Raw genomic sequence first — 23211 nt, 5'->3', positions numbered from 1 at the left:
CTCGTTGCAACTTGATCGCTTCGTATATCGAAACTACCACGAAGAGAGATTATTAGGTCAAACTTTACTAGATGGCTAAACAAACAACAAGTTACCTAAGTATCTATTATACAAGTTACTGCGGCAAATACAGGCTTTAAAGACCATTAAGAAAATTACGACAGACACATTAAGGTTTTTGCTCACTTTGGCAACTACAAATTGTCTCGCCGCTTTCTGTAAATTATAAATGGCACGGAGAAATATAATGACAACTAATTAATCAAAAGAAAATTTTACAATCATCTCTACATGTAGGCACTTTCTTCTCTTGAGAACATGTAGAATTTTAAAAAATTGCACACTTGTAAAGCTGTAGATAAAGTACGTTAGAGACTCAAGAAAAAGAAAATACACTATTGTTGTATTTGTACATACATATTGTCACGTCTATATCCCTTGCGGGGTAGACAAAGCCAACAGACTTGAAAATGCTGAATGGCCACGTTCAGCTATTTGGCTTAATGATAGAATTGAGATTAAAATAGTGACAGATTGCTAGCCCATCGTCTAAAACCTTTTACGACATTCATGGGAAAGTGATGGAGTGGTCCTATTCTTTGTGTTGGTGCCGGGAACGGCACCACGGCACGGTTGTATTTGTAGGATACACTATTGTGAAATATTGATAAGATAAAGAATGCAAATGTCAGAAACAGAGCTATCATAAATTCGTTGGGTTAGGATTGAATTGTAGGTACCTATGGTACATAATTGATAGAAGGTGCGGCGACCGGGTGACAGGCCTAATTTACGGGAGCTACCGCCCTCGCCGGACATCGAGATTGGAAATTTATTGCGATCCATTTGTTAATATACATTCTCTGAGTAAATCAAGGTGTCAAATTTAATAAATATTGTGTAGTAAAATTCTTTTAGGTTTGAGTTTATTTAGAGTTTTTATTTTCTATTCAGCAGATTAGAAATAAATAAGAACATAAAATTCGGGTCATCGTCATCTTTCATATAAATGTTGAAAAATACAATTTTAATTAGGTATTTTTACGGTGAAGGTACTTCGACTCGGCTTTCCTACTCCAAGTGTGCTTTTAACTTTTATACAACTTTGCCCCACAGAAGTTAGAATAAATATAACAAACCTTGGAAGATGTAAGGAGCATGAGGGTAGACCGTTCCAGAACGTTCCTTGCCGCGGCGACTTGCGCGCGCCGGCGCTCGTCGCGCAAGTCGGCGCGCCGCTCGGCCGTCAGCCGCGCCAGCTCCACCATGCCGCCACCGAATTCCGTGAACGCTCGCACGAATTCCGCGAAATTTGAAACGGATTCCAGCCTGTCTAAAGAGCGCGCCACCTATATAAAAAAATATTACTTCATAAAAAAGAAAATAACTAGTTACTCAGATTTATGTAAATCTAGATTCAAAATAATAAGGTTGTTGTGTGATTCATGCATCTTGTTGTGAAATCTATCCATGGGTTGCACTGTGCTGCTAAGCACAGAGTGGCCTTCAGTAGGTGCCATACCTACATAAAGAATATAAAGAAATACAACTCGTACGAAGCTATTCACAGACAAAAACCTACTGCCATTTAATAAAATAAATAAGACCTTTAAAAAAATTGTATATTCAACAAATGATGACAATATAAAATACTAAAGGCCTGTTTAGAAGAAAAAGTTAAGTTCAAAGTGGATTGGTGGCTTACGATTCTTTCAGTAACCTATACTATCGCTTCCACATGTTGAAAGCAAAGTTGTTAGTTCTTTAAACTTTGAATAAAAGTGGGACTTCGGAAAGTTCAATTTTCTATCTCTCAAATGCATCTTAAATCTAGTAATAGGTTTTTCCAGACATTTGCGTCAAACAAAGAGCGCCGAAGATGTGCTTCAATATCTGCTTTCGGAAGCTGTTAATTAGAATTATTAGGTCTCTCAATTGGCAACTACTACGTCTTTTTATTGTTGGTGTTATTAAAAAGGCATCTAGATGGTGAAATAAAGTTAATATTTTCACACTTGGATTTCTTGGATCCTCATATATCAATGAAAACAGGTGATTTCGATTTTTGTGAACTTTAGACGCTACGAGTCCTCTACTTCGTAGCACTTTGTCTGTTCTGACAGCTGTTTCTTTTTATTACATTGAAGAACACATTTTTTTTAATACCCACGTAGTTTAATAATTAGATAAATACTAATAGTAGTCCTCTTCCCCGTAGCGTAGTGGTAGCTCCGTATACAACGACAGCTACGACTTTTGTAGCAGCGTAGTTAACACGTTGAACGCCAGACGGCACACCGGTGGGCCCACTGACATAATCCGTTCGGGCCGTAGTGAAATTGCGTTTTCCGTAATTTTTGGCCATTTCGTTTTATTGCACCAAACGATTACAAATACGTTATTTCGTAATGTAGGCTATTTATTTTCTTGAATTATTACCAAAAAAGTGGAAATATTGAACTAGGCACACCGGTGACCCCCGCGGCCCGAACGGCAGGAATTTCGTAAATCCTTCTCCGCTGGCCACGGGGTCACGCAGCGGCCCACCCCGCGCCCCGCTACCGCTACCTTTGCTGGGAAAAGATCTCCTTATAGGATATAATATTGAAAGGTTTTTTGTGTGTTTTGATAATTTTTTAGCATTTCTTGAACTAGTAATGTCCCATTGCTGGGTAAATATCTCTCATGTTTCGTATTTTCTCTACAAGATGTTATAATTGCATTTAAGTTAAAAATATCGTGTGTTTTGTATTAACGCCTGTTTAAGTTGGTTTTGATTTTGTTTTTATTAGGTACATTTTATTTTATAGTTAAAAGTGAAGCTACAAACTGAAAAGTACCATATTGTTGCTCAATTTATCATTAGGATACCTACAAGCAAAATTCCTGTTTTCAGTTTTTTTTTTTGCGTTTTTTTGGTATATTTCTAATAAAACATTTAACCTAATAATTGGTTTTTGCATTTTAATATTACCTTTCTAATGATAAGTATCTAAATTAATAATTATTTTACTTTAAATATACTTTTGATATGGCAGTTCAGTACAGCCCTAATAATTTGACAAAAATTGGAAAAAAATCTAAGTGTTTACCCGTACAAAAGAACCAAGCCGAATCTTATATTCTACAGGGCCAAGCGGCCCACCTTAGTAACGTTATTGCATAGTATCTTTGCGTTTCGGCCAGTAAATTGCGTTTGAAGTGAAGCTCTCCGATGGCACACCGGTGACCACCAAAGCCTGAACGGAACAACACCCTTTGGCTCACCGGTAACCCCCGTGGCCTAAACGGAACAACATGCTTTTTCCTTCGGCGTTCAACGTGTTAAACGAAGAAAAATAATGCAAAGAAACAAAGCTTGCTAACGTAGTATAATAATCAGCCACTAGGAACGCCGCCGCTAGCTTTGTAGCTCTCTGTACTATGGCCGCCGCAAGGTTCGTGGCTCAGTGCACTGTGCTCATAGAAATTGCAACAATATTATTTCGATGCTGCTTTATGTTTTATTTCATAGTGTATTTTTAGACTGACTTTATTTTTGACAAAATTTAAAGATATCCTTTCCAATTAAGTATTTAATATTTTGTTATATATTTTCGAATGTAAAGTAATTTTCCATGGTCTCGGTGTAACTAGAAAGAGAGAGAGGGGAATAGCTAAAAATCCGGAGGTCTTTCGCATAACAGATTAGGGCAACCATTCAGCGATGGCATGGCTACGCGAGGCGTAATGTATACTGTCGGCCTCTCCTAAAATAGATCATAACTCATACAGAAATAAAGGGAAACTAAGGAAGTTTTGTAATGAGTTAAGAAGCGGTGCCTTGATAGAGAATGCAAACGCGAGAGCAGCATAATACTCCCATGATTCGACTCGTATAACCGGTAGAGCCATGGGGTGGTCATGTGAGAGTACCTTGTCTTTGGCGAGCAGCAGCTGCCGCACGACCACCATGTCAGCCAGCAGCAGCACCCTGGTGACGGCGGCGAGCAGCGCGCGCGCAGCAGAGACCATGCCAGCGCCGTCTGCGCCCGTGCACACGCGCTCGATCGCACGACCTGGAATATACAAATTTGTTAGTCGTGTTGTAGGTGTATTACATACATACATACATACATAAAATCACGCCTCTTTCCCGGAGGGGTAGGCAGAGACTACCTCTTTCCACTTGCCACGATCTCTGCATACTTCTTTCGCTTCGTCCACATTCATAACTCTCTTCATACAAGCTCGGCGGTTTCGGGTACTTTTGACCTGACCCTTTACCAGGACGTCCTTAATTTGATCAAGATACGTTCGTCTAGGTCTTCCCACTCCGACCTTTCCCTCCACACTCTCCTTGTATATCTGCTTAGTCAACCTGCTTTCATTCATCCTCTCCACATGACCGAACCATCTTAACATACCCTTTTCTATTCCTGTAACTACATCTTCTTTCACATCACAACATTCCCTTATCACGCTGTTCCTTATCCTGTCACTCAATTTCACACCCATCATACTCCTTAACGCTCTCATTTCCACTGCATTTATTCTGCTTTCATGCTTCTTTTGCCATACCCAACTTTCACTCCCATACATTAATGTCGGGACCAACACGCCCCTGTGCACAGCCAGTCGAGCCTTTTTGGATAGTTTCTGACTGCTCATAAAGGCATGCAAAGCTCCATTCACCATGTTCCCCGCGTTCACTCTCCTTTCAATATCACTATCATACTTGCCATCTGATGTAAACTTTGATCCTAGATATACAAACTCTTTCACTTGCTCCACTTTTTCTCCTCCAATCAAAATATTACATGCTATCATTTCTTTCTCCATTTCAAAAACCAGTATTTTAGTTTTACTTACGTTCACTTTCATTCCTTTCTCTTTTAAAGCTTCATGCATACAGTTTACCATCTCCTGTAACTCCTCCGCTGATGACGCCAGTATAACCTGATCGTCGGCATAGAGCAGACATTTGACGAGTAACTCATTCATCCTTAATCCACTTTTAGACTCTTTCAAATCTGTCAAACAGCTATCCATAAATAGGTTGAACAGCCACGGTGACGCAACACATCCTTGCCTAACGCCTTTCTCAATCTTAAACCACTCAGTGTGCGCTCCGTTTATCCTGACACAAGCACTCGAATCCTCATATAAGGATTTCAGTGCTCGTATTAAGAGACTGCTCACCCCATGCATAGAAAGTGCTGACCACAATTCATTCCTCTCAACTCTGTCATAGGCCTTTTCCAGATCTACGAATGTGCAATAGACTTTTTGACTCTTGGCCAAAAACTTTTCGGCTATGCACCGCAAGGAAAAGACCTGATCAGTACATCCCATTCCCTTTCGAAATCCCGCTTGAGCATCCCATATTTTGTCATCAGTTTCATTCCTGACTCTATTAATCAATACCTTAGCATACAATTTGCCGACGACGCTAAGCAGGCTTATACCACGATAATTTTTGCAGTCCAGCTGTGACCCTTTTCCTTTGTAAAGTGGCACGATAACAGCCTTACACCAATCTTTTGGTACTCGGCCGCTTCTCCAACACAAATTGAAAAGGCAGTACAACTGACTAGCTACTACGCCTTTTCCTGCTTTAAGCATCTCGACCGACACTCTATCACACCCAGCAGCCTTTCCCGCTTTCATACTCTTAAGTGCTTCCACAATTTCGAACATTTCAATTTCGCCTTCCATCTCATTCTCTTTTTCCTCGCTATAGCAGAAATCTTTCTTATTTCCTTCCTTTTTTTCAAATAAACTTTCAAAATAGTCCTTCCATATCTTTAGTACACATTCTTCTCCTTTCACAACGCTACCATCCTGGCATCTGATCCTAGTCAGCTCTCTGGTTATAGTATTTCCTCGGGCTGACCTTACGGATTTCCAGAATACTTTCAGATTTGACTGAAAGTCTTCTGATAGCCTTTTATCAAAATCCTCTTTATACTCTTCTTTCTTTCTAATCACAGCTTTCTTAACCAAATCTTTCATTTTCTTATATTCCTTACGTGCTTCATTCACATCTTCATCTATAACCTCTTGCATTCTTAAGTTAGCTTTTGCTGCTAACAAATCCAGCCATGCTTTCTTCTTTAATCGCACAAGTTCTTGCACATCTTTACTCATCCACGCATTTTTGTGATTTTTTCCTTTCCTTCTTCTACTTACACCACACACTTCAACAGCTACTTTCACAATTCTTTCTTTAAAATCCTTCCATCCATCTTCAATATCGCTCATTTCCTCTAAATCTTCAAATTCATCCTTCAGTCTATTAATATACTTCTTACCTACATCCATATCTTGCAAATTTTCTACTTTTACTCTTTCCAAAGCGCTGGTTTGCTCCCTTACCCTGTGCCGCCAGCGATTGAAGATACCCCTTATCCGGGATATCACCAGTAAATGGTCCGAGTCAATGCCAGCACCGCGATATGCACGGGTATCCAGCACTTTGTTCTTCAATCTTTCATCTACAATCACAAAGTCTATCATACTTTTTAAAATACCTTCCACTCTTGTGTAGGTGTGGATCTCTTTATGTTGAAACATTGAGTTCGACACAAAAAGATCCCACTCTAGACAAATTTCTAATACACTTCTTCCATTATCATTCACCTTTTCGTCACCAAACGCACCAAGCACCTTTTCATATCCATCACGCTTTACACCCACCCATCCATTAAAATCACCTAACATAATAATCTTCTCATTTGGCTTGGTAACTTTCAATACTTCTCTTACACTATTCCAGAACTCCTCGTTTTCGCTTTTTGCTGATGTTGTACCCCTCGAACCCACATCCCAAGGTGCATAAACACCTAGAACGAAGATCCGAGTGATTCCAACTTTCAGCCTAATCCATAGAAGACGAGGGCTGACACACTCATACTCATTCACGCACTCAGCCATTCGTGCAGAAAGAATTAGACCGACCCCTTGACAGCCTCGGCTGGTACTGGAAATTCCAGACCAATACGCCGTGTAAGGGCCGTGCTGCGTCGCGTCGCATCCTTTCCGCTTCGTTTCATTCACGCACAACACATCCAAACGTCTTTCATCCATCATCTGGCATACTACCTCAATCTTATCCTTCATTCCTCCTCTTACATTCATCGTCGCAAAGCGGCTTTCAGCAGACCGCATACCGCTCCCGCCGGGAACGAGACGTGATGGGGTGCGGACACCATCGCCGCCATTTATATGCTTTTTAAGGTTCATAATGCGATTCCCACGAGACGCTAGGGAAAAATTTTGTCCGCCCCAGCAGAGCCCCGCATGCCAGGGTAAGGCTAGCCATTACCTGGGGGTCGCCCAACCCCATGGCGGAAGTGGCACGCTCGAGACTAGGCTCGCCCCTAGCCATGCATCCATCGGCGCGGCAGACCTTAGATTGGCAGGGATTTACATTAAAGAGGAATCCCAAGTCTATCCCTTAGTCGGCTCTTACGACATCCGTGGGAAAGAGATGGAGTGGTCCTATTCTTTTGTAATGGTGCCGGGAACCACACGGCATGTGTATTATATAATTATATATCCATCTCATGTAGTTATATGAAAGGAACTACTGCCAAAGGAAATGATGGTTGCTCCCCAAAAAGGGCGCAATCGCTAGGAGGATCTTAGACTCGCATTGACCATTTTAAGTGACTAAAAAGAAGGCTTGTTATAGCACTAAGTCAAAAAGGTGTATGTGGTCATCCCAATGTTTGACATAAATTCCTAAAGCATACATTTTCAACTATAGAGAGCAGCTATGTTATTTGAAACATCTACTCATTAGATACTAATTACAACCCATCATACCCGTTTAGGCTTTTACGGACTACCTAATATGACAATCACTTAGTAAAGTAACTGAATATTTTATTATGACTTCAGAACGTTCATTTATCAATTACCAGGTTCTATATAATTTATTGCAACGTCGTGGCAACAAAGGCTCCGCCGTGGAATTCATTAAATTAATAATTTCTCAGGCTAGGCCTCACTGTTGCTGAATTAATTGGCATCGATATACCGCCTATTGGTAACAAATTAAAATGTTTGGTTTAATTTGGCTTAATGACATATACGCGAAATTTTAAGAAGATAACGTGTGAAGAGGTAACAAACGCGCTTACTTTCGCATTTATAATATTAATATATTTGGGATTCTATAGCTGGAGAGGGCTTTGATATCTTACTGATTTGCCGTACTAAATAGTATGAGCATTTAATTCCTCTATACCATATTTCGTACTTTTACTATTTTTAAGTATAGTTATGCAATATTTTTTAACTTGAAATTTTCATCATCATCTTAATGTTTGGTTCCATCCACGTCGGCCTCCACAACCTAATTGATTTGACGTTTGTGGATGTAGGAGAAGAATGATCCTGTCGAAATCTTGATGGCTATTCATGTGCAAATGACGATTTGACTTTTTGGAACTGTTTAGATATTAAGAACAGCTACCAAATAATACCGCTAATTAGTAATTAGGCGGTCGGGCTCACGTATTTCATGCGGTTAAAACAGCTGCGCGCGTTCAAAATGAACGCATTACAGAAATTCTGAACCAGCACCTACATAGTCAGTTAAAATGTGATAACAATTTATATTTGTAGCGGTGGTGGTAAATTAGGCTTATATCTGTATTATTTCTTATCATATTATTGTAAATCATGTTATTATAAGGGGATGTAAATAAAATAATGATAATGTTATTGAGTTATAGTGTCCATAAAACAATTATAATAATCTTGTTATTTTAATTTTCCATTAAAATAAAAAGATTATTATTGCAAGACAAAGGATGATCTTCCAATTTTTTTTAATTGGCGTATATATTTGAATAAAAAAAAGAAAAGCCGTTATGAAATGAGCGTTTATAAATTCGTAAAGTTCCCCGGATGAATTGAGAGTCAAAGCATACCTACAGTTACAATTAAGATTTCCGCCAATTTCAGTTCTGACAACGTTTTCAACGATAACTCAGAAATTTTCAGTTTGAGATAATTCGGCAGTGTTTCAATGACAGTTGTTTCTGCAGCATATTTTGTAAGATTTGGAAAACAAATCGTTTAAAAGGGAATATACAGGAAGGAAATATACTGAAAATAATGAATAACTAAATAATATTTTTTTCACTTAAAACATGGAAAGATCGTTCGGTTCGACACCTATAATATACTTATAACTCGCGTTACAAGTTATTATTTAAATAATTAGTTATTATTACAAGTTAATATTTCTTTTTTAAAAAGAATACCTATAATGCGACGTTAAAAGATCTCACTGAAACAGTAAAATTAAAAATTTCATCTCCTACTAACTGTATTGATTATGATATTTATCTGCTATAAAATACTCAATATGGTGTTCGGTATTAAAAAAATTGACTATCATCTAGCAAAGATTTGTTAATGGTGATCTGACTGGAATGCGATTTGCAATCAGGCATTCCAAACCTTCATTTAAGAAAGCTTAATTGCATGTCAACACATCGCCTTATATTTAGCCAAATCGGCTGTTACCTCGCATCCGAACCTCGTCATCATTAATGTAAATTAAAGAAACTACAGATGTGTTATTACTTTGTAAAAAAGCGTCCAAGGAACACATGGACAAGCAAAAGAACCAAGTACAGAACTACAAGTGATTTTACAGGTTACCGTTGCACATATTCAATATTTTGTGACATTAATCCATTGTGTTGATTTATATCAAAACTAAAATCGTCTAGGCGACAATAGGACATTAATAGCTAATGGCTATATTCCCGAAAGCTCGGATGGTGATGGTATAAATAACCTATTCTGTCGATAATAATAGGTGCGTTCAAATATTCTTGTCCACCATTTTTTTGCCTGAGTCTTCGCTTTTATTTTACCGAAAATTTCACAGAAAATATTTTATTTTCCGGGATGAAACTATTTTTCCTTCTTAGTATAAGAGTACTTAGTAAGAATATACAGGCTATATAAGAATGTAAGATGTAAGACTATACATTCGAAATTACCAGAAGTTTTGTTGTGAAAAAGTGTGAAAAAGTAATACTAAATTTGTCTTCGCATTTTTAATATTATTTGAGTTGTCATTGAGATTTATTTCACACAAAATAAAAACTAAGAGCATAACAAAGAAAAAGTTATAAAATAAAAGTGAAGTAAAATAATGGATAGAAAATAACTGGTTATTAAAGGATATCGCGTGCATGGTTATTGGCATGCAATTTTTGCTGATATGGAATGTTATGTAGGACTGAACGTATTGCAAAATTCCCACAATAGAAAATATTTTATTCATATATATTGAAAAAAAGTCATTTTATAAAATAAAGGAAGGAAAGATAATAAGTGAGTTTTTAATACAAAGGTCTATAAGTGAGAGGATTTAATAATGAAGGATATTATAGAAAAATTATTGACATCAAAATAATAAATGTGTTGGTAATACTAATAATACATTTAATAAGTTTTAGATCACCACTGGTTCCGAAGCGATAGCGGTTAAAAACACATTTCACATGTGCAAGTATTCGAATTCTGAAAACAAAGTAAAGACATAATGTTATTTCCGGGATAAACAAGTTGAAATAACATCAGAAGATGTTAAGGAAAAGAAGTATTTTTACTTTAATCAAAGTCTTAAGCACCACTTTCGGCAAGAATTTACAAACGAGGACTTTCTATATTAAAGTTCTGGCGTTAACTTGACGGGGCATCTGCTGCAGCCATTAAGAAACTAATGTTGTCAGCTCGTAATTTAACTCCTGCTAATTTAAGAAAAGAAACAATGCTGTATTAAGAAAAAACGACCCACTATTATCCGCGACTTCATCCGTTTAAAAATGTAGTCTTTGACAGAAATATTTCTTACTTCGATATATTTCGAAATACGAGTATATGATCGAAGCTTTGACATAAAAATATATAGAATTCACTATAAAAATATGGTTTATATCATTGTGAATATGTTGCAGCTTAGTTAAAAAAATTACTTTATCATAGAAAATTACAAGACCTCTATCGATACTATATAATCAATAGTAGATCTACTCCATATCTTTCCCATGGTTTTCGTGAAAGGCGACTAAGGGAATGACTTATAAACTTGGAATTCTTCTTGTAGGCGATAGGCTAGCAATCTTATTAATTGAACTCCATATGCCATAAAATGAACGTGGTTTTTCAGTGTTTTCAAGCGTTGACTTAAACGCTGTCTCTGCCTACCGCATGGGATAAAGACGTGATTATATGAATGTATGTATCTATCGAATCCTAGATACAAAGTGACTTTAAAATTATTGAGAAGGGTTATAACTAGTTGTAACTAGCCTCAGGTGGTTAAGTCACAAGACGGTATTCGCAAATGGGCTATTAGCGGAATTAATAGGCGGAGGAGCTCCACGGGCGGACGCACCCGAAGTTTATCCGCCCGAACGCGTTACGCCTACGTGACTAGAAATTCAAAACGACTCAAACATTATTCAGTTAATCAGTTTTGTTTATATATGTCATAAATTTGATGCAGGCCGCCATTTGTTACAAATGTTCACATATTTATTTTAAGTCGCAAGCTCCTCAATTTTTTGCTGATTTTAGCTAAAATCTACAAAGGTTTTCGATAAGAATGTCGTTCAATAAAATGTATGCATTAAATATATTGAAATCTAAATCTTTATTTTTTTATCTAAATCACTACGAGACGAGATCACGTAGAAATAGGAACTTTTAATTTAATTAAACTAAAAACGTACGTTTCAATACAAGAATCTGTAATTAGAATATGTACACCCATTTCAGCAGCATCATGTTAAGAGGTCGGGTACAAGCGTCGTAAACATAAATTCTGGCGTAAACCGTTAATCTCTGGAGAGACTTAATGTACCGTTAGCTATTGCCTACTCACGGAGTTAAGTACAGGAACTTGCTTATAACAAAACATTTTTTCGGGCTTCTTACACTAATGGCGCTCCAGAAGTTTGAATAAATTTATTAGCTATGTATAAAAGTTGATATTTTTAAAGAAAATGCTTTTGACTTGAGTTGCTTAAATCATTGACGTCAAGTAATGTGGCGTATGAAAAAATAATATATAAATATTTTGACACATTTGTATGTAAATTTTTTAATATTGCGTTACCCTTACACTGAAGTTAAACTGACCTAATTCTCCTGAAGGAATCACGTGCACCTGTAACGGAATAGTTTAAACCCTCATGTGCCGTAGGTGCTTACAATGCGCAGCGCAGGCGAGCGGGTTCGCTCATGCGGCGCGGTGCAATGGCATTCCATCGCCACTACACTCTGAATGCATCCACATATTGCCGGCTAAGCCGTACGTTACGTGCACAGGCGGATTTGAGTTGTCAATAAAAATCTAGGGTAATCCAGTCGCAGGTAGGTTCTGACGAAAAATCTCATCAAATTCTAAATTTGGAACAAGAACTCTACTTGATAATACTGAATCCTAGACGCAATAAAACTACTGAGAAACAAAATTGAAGTAGGTACATAAACCTAGATTTTAAAACAGTGTAAGTACTTATTTTATTACGGTATGTAGGAAAATACACTTGTAAGCTGGAAGGTTGCTATTGATAAGCAGACTTCACATCGTTCCATTATAATATTATGTTAGATGTATATCTATGAATACATTACATTATTGTTTTAATGAGATATTCTGGCAATAATCCTGTTAAGAGCGTCACCGTCGAGCTAAATTTGAACGCACTCAATGATTTTATAACGCTATTACAAAGTTTCGATTTACCTTGGAGTCGATACCACGTTTCCGTAAACGATGTGTACCTCACTGTAACAGGCTAATATCGTTACGTTCCCGGGAACAAGATCTTTATTACGATCGGGAAGTTTCATGTTGCTCAAAAGAGTAAAATAGGGTGCTTTTCCTCGAATTTCTGGTACAGCCGGTGAGCGTTATTTTATCCGTATTTGATAGTGAAAGAAAAAGTACGAGGTGCGATATTATTTTCTGTAACAGTGAAATGAAAGATATTGTAATATAATTAATGTATAAAGTTGAATTGAATTGTAGTTTATAGAAAATCGGCAAGAACACTTACGGGTATAAGTATAGAGTTCTAGTCAAAAAAGATCATTAGAAGGACTGTTCCAAGAGTAAGCTCAATAAAATAATAACCCTTTAAAATATAAGCCTAAAATATTCTGTTCAATACCCATGTCAAATTATATTGACAGGTAACACACGAAAGCTCATAACCGATGATTACTGGTTGTTTCACTTCAAGCGAGGAAGATTTATGTACAGTCAGTATAGGTGCTAATATCCTTTACACAGCGAGACGATTCTTACAGCGCCTTCCGATAACACGTCCGGCTACAATATCCCCTTTCCTCCTTTTAAACTGGGTTATTTAGGTTATCGGCTCATAGCAGGAATAAATCTTTTATAATCGGCAGGGTTATATTTAGTGCGGATGTTTGGAAATCACATGTGGCACTTAAACTAGTATTCTAAATGGTATCGTAGCGACTGATTGTAATAGTGCTCGCTTTAGTCAGATTTGTTCGCTTTTAAAGAAAATGTTTCTTATTAAAATGATCATTGTAGTGTCTTTTCTATGTAAAGTTATGTTATGCTAAAGTCTTCTACCTTCTGACTTAAGTCCCGGTTGCATCTTCATCACTCTGGAGAGGAGCCCGGGGTATGCCTTTGACCATGGATTCTGGATTGGGTGAGTCAGGTTTTTACACGAAGCAACTCTCATCTGGTTGTCTCCCATCAACCTTTGCAGGTATATAGATTCGACCACCGACGCTCATTAAGTTATGCTAAACTAACGCGTTTTTTTCCAAACAGTAGTAGTATAAGATCACACACTAATATGAATGTATTCTTTGCCCAAGTGGTTCTCCTATCAGACAACGACGAAAGACCGAACCGTGAGTCGTATATACAAGACTTTGCTGAGACATAGTATATGGATATTGTGAAACGTGCGGTCGCATAAGGGGTTTTAAAACATACCTCGCCTTTTCACAGATGAGAATATACATTATTTATGATGTACCGTGCCATGTATACATACTCGTAGGTGCAATATCGTTGCGCTAATCCTTCACACCAAGAATTTTAGTATTCAATGCTATTCCCGCATGGATATTAATTATTGGAACTCCTTTTTAGTTGAAACGGTACAAAATATTTTAATTTATCAGCAGGCATTGTTTATAAGGCTTGTTGTAGCTACGATGCTTATTAAAAGATGATAGACGTTGTTCTCGAAGGTAAATAAAAAGGCGCGCTGGTTCGTTTTGTACTTGCTTCATCTTAACGGATAGAAAAGAGTGCCAAAAACAAAGGCCGGTTATAAGACGACGACGAAAGGTTTTCGTCAATAAATTGAATATTTTACTGCTGGGTGCGGGTAGAGGTTGAATTTATGGCGTCGGCTCGCTCGCTTATTGGTGAGGAAATAACGCGCGCAAAATTGTTTATGACCATGTTGAATAAGGAATTATATACTTCATATGATTTATTGAAATTTATTCTTTAAGTATATTAAAACGGACGAATTAGGACTCATACGATTTTATTAAAAAAAAAAATAAAAGGTTAAAGCTTTTAAACGATTTAAACGCGACATTTTGGCGCGCTCATTTTTGGGATGTCACCATACAGTAAGTACCTACATAAAATAAATCGGAATTTTGCATACTTTTCATCCACACTTTTTATTAAAAGTCATTTTAATTACTTATTATCTTAGTTAATGCGCGCAAAAAAATAAAACTACATACCTACCTACAAATAAAAGAAGTCTTGTAAATGTTAAAACTATGCTCCGTTGCGTAATGAATCAAACCAATTTTAAATTATTAAATTAATATTTTGTTCAAATAAACAAGAGATACATATTTTGTAAAAATATTCTTGAGATATTTCTTTAGCAATAAAGTTACAAAGAAATAAGTTTATTTTTGTTGATTTATGAACTAATTGCATTTTCTAAATAATGAGACAGAGTCGATTTAGATTATTGATGGAGATGTACGAGTACTCGTAGCATGTCGTGGTCCTTTGAATAGGGATAAAAGGTGAAGAAAAGGAAAAACAAGTCTTTGAAACAAGTAGGTACAAATATTTTTCCGCGCTGGAAATTGAATATTTCCGCATTGTATGCATGTCTTTATTTTCATGGTAAAGAAAAATGGAGGCTGTTTGTGAGTAGGGTAACAAACGTGCTGAGGTGACTTGGCTGTCCCTTCTTGACATCTTACTAAGCAAACAATGGCTAAGGGAAACGCATTTTCTTGGGGTGAGTGGCGTCTTTTGCTTTGTTATACTATTAAGGTTTTATTTTGTTTGCTGGATAGTTTACACAATACAAAAAGCAAAGGTAGGTTTTGGGATTAATGATATATTACCATCGGTATCAACAAGAGTATTGCCTTATTAGGTGATTATGAACTTCTATGGTCGGAAATACTAAGAGAAGAACACAACACAAAGCTTTCCTGTATTTATAAATATATATAATAATATTTACGCGTAAAATATTATTATGCCATATTTACATAAGCTGCTTGATTCTCTCTTGATCTATATATCCAATTTCCCCATGTGCCACAAATCTGGCTGGCTAAATGCAAATCGAGAGGCATAAATCAGATGGAATAAATGTGTTTTCGCCATCGTCGCGAGAAACGTGCTTGTGTTCTCTTGTTTGTTGTGTCGGAGTTGGCTTGGTTTATGTTTTGACAAATAGTATCACCGACAAAGTAAGTTATCTCAGAAACTTGCTGTGATGTGAATATAATTTGATAGTCCTTAATGTCACTGCTTTTAATGCATAAGAAACGACATCAGGATGAAATCATATTAACGAATAAAATATTAACGAAGACCTACCAAAATTTAGCTGCATCATGTGTTTAAATCTTCAGTTGAAAACGTTGGTTCTTTAAAATCATAATTAATTGGAACTTATAACACCAATACTTGCATGAAATACTCATTTTGAAAAAAAAAATGTTTAGTCGACCCTCAATTGACAAACAGAACACTTGTGTTTTATGGTTTTTCTTCATTTCCAGAACACCTTCAATTTACAAGAGTACCTACTTCATTTACAAGATTATGCCGACATATTACCCGACATTTGAACACGCTAGGCCGCATGTATATTGCTCCCTACATCAGTCTGCCTGGATTAAATTTATGAGATGATGTGCCAAGGACATGGACTGACGGTGTCTTAATTAATTCCCACCAAGATTGATGAACCCCTGTAGATCTGCCGAAATGACACTCACAGACCGAGTGTAATTATCGCTTGCATATTTCATTACGACCCACATATGAGTATCCTCGATTCATCTACAAGTCATTTATTGCAGAGGACAGTGTTCCAATTTCATAATTCTTTCTCACGAAATAAAACCGTATCTTCAAGTTGCTACCCACCTTGTTTATACCTGATATTACCTATGATTCAAATATTTTATTAAAATAGATAATAGATAATCTTATTATTTGGCCAATATCGTAGTATGACTAGTAGTAGGTATTGTTGTTCTTACTATTAATTGTTTACTTCCTGAAATTTAAGTCCGACGGGCTTATGTAAACTTCGTTTGCAATTCCGTCACACACGTATAAATTGCAAATATCTGCAGAAGTTATGTAAAAAAATAAATGTGCTTCAAGCTACTGTTCATTTATTTACATCAGATTTCCTGAAGCCGCAACACAAAAGAGGTTTCAGGATTTATTTCATTTGTATTCAAGTCGGGAGTGGGCCATCTGCTATTTGCGAAGGGATCGGAACGGGCTAAGAGAATTTAACGCGGCCTTACAGAAAAAGGTAAATCACGTCTATATTTATATGTATTTATTTATAGTACCTACACCTAGCATGTTAATTATCGTATTAATATTGTGTATGTTGAACGATAACGATGATGACAAATGCATTTGTTTTGTATATGTATGTCATCGTATTATGACGTAGGATTGCTATATTGGAATTTCTAACTTCTTTATTCCTTCCGAAGACCAGTACTAATTTTGTTTAGAAATAACGTTACAGCTAAATTATATTGAAATACCATAAAACTATGCAAAATGCAAAATTTAAGGTCATTATCGCTTTAGGAGGCAAATGATATTTGGAACGCTTCAGTGGCGGGTATACCTAGCAATAGAGAAGAAAAATTATCTACTAGAGTTTCGGACAGGTGGTGCATCTTATAGATATCTGCATTTTATATTCTAAAGAAAATATTTTTAAAGACAAACATAAGAAATAATAAAAAGATTTATATTTTCTGAGATTATTTTTTAGGCGATATAGACGTGACTATATGCATGTATGTATGTTTTTTTGTAACATCAAAAAGCTGATAAATGAGAAACGCATTAGTTAGATAAACCTGAAGACTAAAGATCGCCCGCGACTCCTCCCGCGTAAAACGAAAAAATCCCGTTATCTCCCGTTCCTGCGGTAATCCAAAAATCCTTTTTTAGCTTCCTTCCTTTCCTGTTAAAATCTTAAATGGTTCAGCAGTTTTTGAGATTTCGTCATTAATGAGTGTGTGAGTGAATCAGAGTGTTTTTAAGTACATACGGATTCACGAACTAACTAGGTACATATTATAAAGTAAAATAAATGTCATGGAGAAACAAGTTATTATTAACATAATTAAAATAAAGCATTGGTACTTATAAAGGTACAGTCATACTTTCATTACTAACGACTGTTGTCGAGCGTACGACTATAGATTTTATTACCTACAGTGAGTATACTAATTTTGAAATCGCATTACAGCCGTACAAAAGTAGCGGACGGGCGGCGGCGCTTCGCGCTGGAAGCTCGTTTGACCCTTTAATTTCATACCGACCCCTTTTACCCTTTAATCAAAACCTAATGGTCTCATAAATACATGTAGAATCAGAGTTGAATAAAACTCTTTGTTCGCAAAACAACTAAACTTTTCGTACGGCTTCGCCCGCGCCGCGTGAGTATGGTTCATCATACATTATTGTAAGCATCCTTATTGCATGTAGGTGATAAAGTGGAGTATTTAGTATTTATTATTAAAACGAATAAATACCTATAGCCATAAAAGCTAATTATTCTTCTTTGTTTAGTATGCCCTCAGAACACTGAAGGCATACCTGACTTGCTTATGTTTTTTCTTGATGTAAAGAGGCACTTTTGCTCTAAATAGCCCCATTGACTGAAAGCGGGGAACACGCGGGGGTGAGGCGGCAGGTCGGGCTAAAAATAGACGGCCGCCATAGTGGGGCAAGGCCATATTCCCTGGCTCCTTAACCCGGCTCCCAGGTACGGCTTACGAACATCCTTGTGATTAATCTGTGCGTATTTGCGATTCCCGTCGAGGATCGGCTTAGGGACACTTTGCACAAATCTGAGGGTACAGTGAAGTACAAACCGTGTTTGAATCACTGAAATATATACGAATACTCTTATTTCTATGGTGTGATTTGAATGGACAGTGAATGTAAAGTAGGCACCCGGATTACTAGTTGAACCAAAATGACAGCGCGCGGAACAAACGTTATTGTCGGCAGCTTTGCTCTTCCAGCTTTGTCTTGTAAGTTCTGCTTTTATAAAATTTCAAAAGCATGCAGTTTTTTTCCTAGCGGTGTTGGCAAATGGTTTTTACCTATTTAGAGACTTCGATAGATCAGCAACTCTTTATTTAACTGTCGTAGAAGGCAAATATAGGGCAAACGATAAAAAACGCAAGGCAGCTTGGTCCAGGCAGTTGACCATTTTTAATACGAAATATTTTTCGCCGGCAAGAAATCAATGTTCGGCAATTTTTCGCCGTCCGGCTTTTGTGAGGTTAACTAATCGCCACTATAAAGTATTATAGCAAAAGTCAAGACAATTTTCTCTGAGGGAAGGTTTATTCGAGTGTTTTATGTAGGGCCAAATTCAATATGTTGTAACAAATGAGTCATACTTATATATTTCCTCGAGGGCGTGATGGGATCCAGCGATAACGGAATACCCTTCACAAAAGACTTCATAATTGATTAGTTAGATTACGTTTTATTTGGGGTATTTCTTACAATATATTTAAAGATTTTGATGCCTTACGAAATTAAAAAATCTATTGACAGATTCTACATATATCCTTTTCAAAATCAGTTCAACGAAATCAAAATGACTCGATCGTTTTTACCTGTTTTACTTCTACGCGTTTCTACGGTAATTATCTAAATAGCATACTTTTATTATATAGGTACGTAACTACGGGAAATGCATGAAATTTGGGAATTGTTTACTTACCAGCTATCGGGGTCAAGTTGATTTTAGAATGGCAAAGAATAACGTAATCTCGGATCACAAACATTACCGGTAACATATAACAAAATAAACATGTTCCTGCTACATTACCCCTCGGAACCAAAAGGCTGGCAATTGTTTGGTTGGCTTATAAAAAACCGATGTGTTTTTGTTCAAACATGACTACAGAAATTGGAGTCAACCAGAGTGTGCTATACAGATTGATAATGGTGATGCATATTTTATGAATGATATACATAAATTTTCGTAATCTATGATGGAGTTTCCTAGTCATGATTGCTGAATACTTTAAAAAATTTCAGTTCTCATGTGCGAAACATAGTTTGCGAATAAAGTTTAATGGCGTGCACCGAGAGAAGATTTTCCGAAATACTTCTTTCGACAGGATTGATGTCATTTTAGTATTACGCGGTTGGAGCCGCGAGCGTTCACTAGTATTTACATAGATGTAGAAGACTAATAGAAGATCCGCCCGATATTTTCGATATCAAAGTTTAAAGTAAACGAGCCTATTAGCGGCAACTGCCACCAGATTATGGATAGTGATGGATAGCGTGATCACTGCCGCTCCGTTTAATGACGACCTCATTTTACTCCTACCTAAGATGAATGCGGTGCTCGACCCTTTTTAATTATGCAGCTTTTGAACTGCGAGTGCCATAGTTTTTTTTATTTGTCTCCAACAATTTGAAAACTAAACAACGTAATTTTTTTTATTTAATTATAATTAAATTAGCCTTTTTAGTACTGAATGTACTAAAAGGGCTAATAAAATATTAATATTTTAAGAAAAAAAATTATATTCGATCATAAGTAAAGATAAAAGGTAAGAATGATTAGAGTATCACTGAAAATAATGTCATCAACCGAAAAGATTCGTTTGTTATAAAAAATCAGAGGAAAGCTTGAGATATGTAAATATATAGTGGAAAACAAACACAGGTAATGTAAATATTGTCACTGGTTCACAAGAACAGTTTCAGCCATTCACTGAATGTGTCTATGAATGCTGTTTTGGACGGAGTATGAAAGGAAGAAAGCGCTTTGCAAGCACCTGCATATGGTTTCAGGCTTTTGTTCACGGAGAGCGGTCGAGTGCACGACAAGTCCTTTGCAACGCGTTTTGCACCTTAATTTTTTCATGTAAAAAAATATATATTTGTTTCGATATAATTGTTGTGTTCCTTCTAACTACTAATTATCTTTTTACATAAATTTGTCCATTGAAATAAAAATTTAAGACATAAAATAAAAGTATATCCTACCGTTATCTCCTGTTTGGTTTCTTTCCACCTAAAGGTTGACTGGAAGCAACCCATTAGTGATAAAGTCCGCCTTTGTATCATCTCTGTCTGTCTTGTGCTGTTTCGGTTGTTTTTCTTATGGTGCAATAAAGAGTTTTATCTATCTATCATTATAACAACCTGGTTTACAAAGTGAAAGGCACTTAATTTACGACAAAAATCAAAACGTTTTGTTGTGGTTGTAACTATTATTCTCAGATCTTTCATACAAAAAAAAAGCGATTGATACAAATAGTTGTTACGAGTACTTCGCAGAAGTTGGTAACATCCTCAGAGAAACATCTAATCTTCATCCAAAACCCATAAAAAGAAACATAAACTGAGAGAATATAAAACTCCTCGTAACAGCCGAAAGACAATTTAATATCGCGGAAATTTCTTCCAGGATAGTCTTTATTCAGCTATTATGTCTACTCAGTAGTGGAAAATGATTTGTTCATTAAATATAAATACATGGTTACTGTAACACGTGCACCTGCATAGGGTCTTTTAACAGTTATGAAAGTTGTTTTAAGGAATGGAAATAAAAAAGGAGCGGGTGAACTTGAAATATAAAAACTTTTTTAATAGAAATATTTTAGCATTAGATAGAAATATTAAGATTTTTTAGATAATGACGAATTTCAAAAGTATTATGATTATTCAATAAATGTGCACTCTTTAAAATTTAAATCTAGTCTAGTTGTTAACTACATTAGATCGTGAGTAATTATCTTATTCAGGAGACGATTTCCGGATCCAAACTTTAAGTAATAGCCCGATACCAAGACACACCTAGTTCTCGCGTTTAAGTGAACTTTCCACTACGGCTTAGTAATTATCCGGTTAGTTTCGTTGCATTGTGCTGGCATCTGGAAATCTAGCTTTAGAGAATATTGTTAGCTGGAGGCGTCAGCTTCGACCTCGTAACGAGCGGCATCCAGGCTGAGCGAATGACGGTAATGAGGCCCTCTGGCACTTGGATAAATATGCGACAAGAGTTATTGGAGCACATTTGGGTAATAATCAAGAATTTCATGTAAAATTTAGTTAAAGCGATTAGGACAATGCGTAATGCGTATAACTGACAATTTATAACTTATTTATTCCTAAACCCATTTTGGACGACGGTGGACTTCGGGTAACTGGGACAAACTCGAAGAGGGATAAGAGGACCTTTAGAGGAATATTCAGTGATAAGATGATTAATTGGAGGAGAAAGAACAATTTTGCGTCAACGAAGTCGTGCATAAAACTAGTTGATTTAATGAAATTCGGCCTTAACTCATAAATTTACGGATCTTAAATCATGAAAGTTTTTAAATAGAGTTAGTTATCAGAAACTTTCTAAATATATTTGTTGTTAAAAGATTGTCGTTTTCATTATAATTATTATGAATTTGCTGAAAATCAAAGATTCTGTACTTACTCGTAATAGAGTCTCAAGTCGGCTCAAATTATCAGAAACATTTCGACAGTGGCGCTGTGAACTCAATTAGTCGGGTGGATGGTTAGTTACCCGCCGTTTGATTTACATTGTGTGTTCCAAATTTAAGGCAGAGCTTAATAATCACGTTAATTGAATCACTTCTGCAGTTTAAACTTTCCTAGTTCCACTCATTAATATTCAAAAGGACAAAAGCATGTACTACCTTTGTGCCCGGTTACAATCCTGGGTAGCCTTAGTTAGCCTATTACTATCGTAATTTGTGATAAGTTTGTAAATAAATAAAGGGATGGGCTTATAAACTGGGGATTTTTCTTTAAGGCGATGGGCGACCTGTCCTTATTATAATCTCAAATCCTTATAGATATGAGCAGGGACCAATAGAAAAGCAGATTACATGATAAGTATTAAACTATCGCTGTAAATTATATTACGATTTTAAAACTAACGTTAATACGTAAACTATGCATACCTATTTTAGGTACATTGGAGAAAATTTCAGACGAGAGAAAATTTCAGACGAAATCTAGTATTTCAAATTCAAATAGAGCCGAATTGTTTTAATAAAACTTGAGCTCCATTTTTGTTTTGAATGTACTTTGAGCCCCTTCTTTCCGACTTAAAATTTCTTCCTTAATTTGCATGAGCAAAAACAGGAAGTGCCACAGAAAAGGCATTTCCAAGTGCTAAAATATTCTTCCTGTCGTCGTAATTATTTAAATACTTATAAATATTCGAAAAGACATTCTTGGAATTATTAGAGAGACTATTAAAATTTATTTATGAACTAAATCTAATCTTTAGAAATAAAATTAGTAAGAATATGTCGCTATATATAATAGGTCGCTGTACATATTCTGCGAATTAGATACTTGGCCTAAAGTTTTTACAGTTGCGTCGTTTTTTCCAGAAAGCGTCATGAAAGCAGGTCTTCAGTTAAGAGTAGGTACGTACCAGTAGCATTATTAAAGGAGTTTGTTGGAAAAAAATTATAAGTAAAAAAAACAAACTCTTCATACCTTTTCAAAATGGTGTAGGTATTTTTTCATTACTTATTTAAAGAAAGCAGTCCCAGAGCGCATACAGTTTACAAAAGTAATAAAGCCAAGTTCCCCCGGACTCAAATAAGCTCTTTCATTTCTTTTAAATTTTATCCTGATCC

At 36.3% G+C, this 23211-nt stretch overlaps 1 protein-coding gene and 1 long non-coding RNA gene across 3 annotated transcripts in view; one reads left to right on the top strand and one right to left on the bottom strand.

The window, feature by feature from the left end:
* Positions 1–23211, top strand: part of LOC132903278 (uncharacterized) — a 91004-nt gene that overhangs the window by 1771 nt on the left and 66022 nt on the right. The gene's annotated exons all lie outside the window — the stretch shown is intronic.
* The window catches only part of LOC106135524 (alpha-catulin), a 54943-nt gene that overhangs the window by 10121 nt on the left and 21611 nt on the right, over positions 1–23211 (bottom strand). Inside the window, exons 3-4 of the mRNA XM_060951138.1 lie at positions 3916–4058; positions 1140–1349 (exon numbers count right to left, since the gene is read on the bottom strand). Of these exons, the coding sequence (XP_060807121.1) occupies positions 1140–1349; positions 3916–4058 (353 nt within the window). The remainder of the gene's footprint in view (positions 1–1139; positions 1350–3915; positions 4059–23211) is intronic.

Source organism: Amyelois transitella, chromosome 3, assembly GCF_032362555.1.
Source record: "Amyelois transitella isolate CPQ chromosome 3, ilAmyTran1.1, whole genome shotgun sequence".
In the NCBI taxonomy this organism is placed as follows: Eukaryota; Metazoa; Arthropoda; class Insecta; order Lepidoptera; family Pyralidae; genus Amyelois; species Amyelois transitella.
This window is presented reverse-complemented; position numbering and strand designations above follow the sequence as displayed.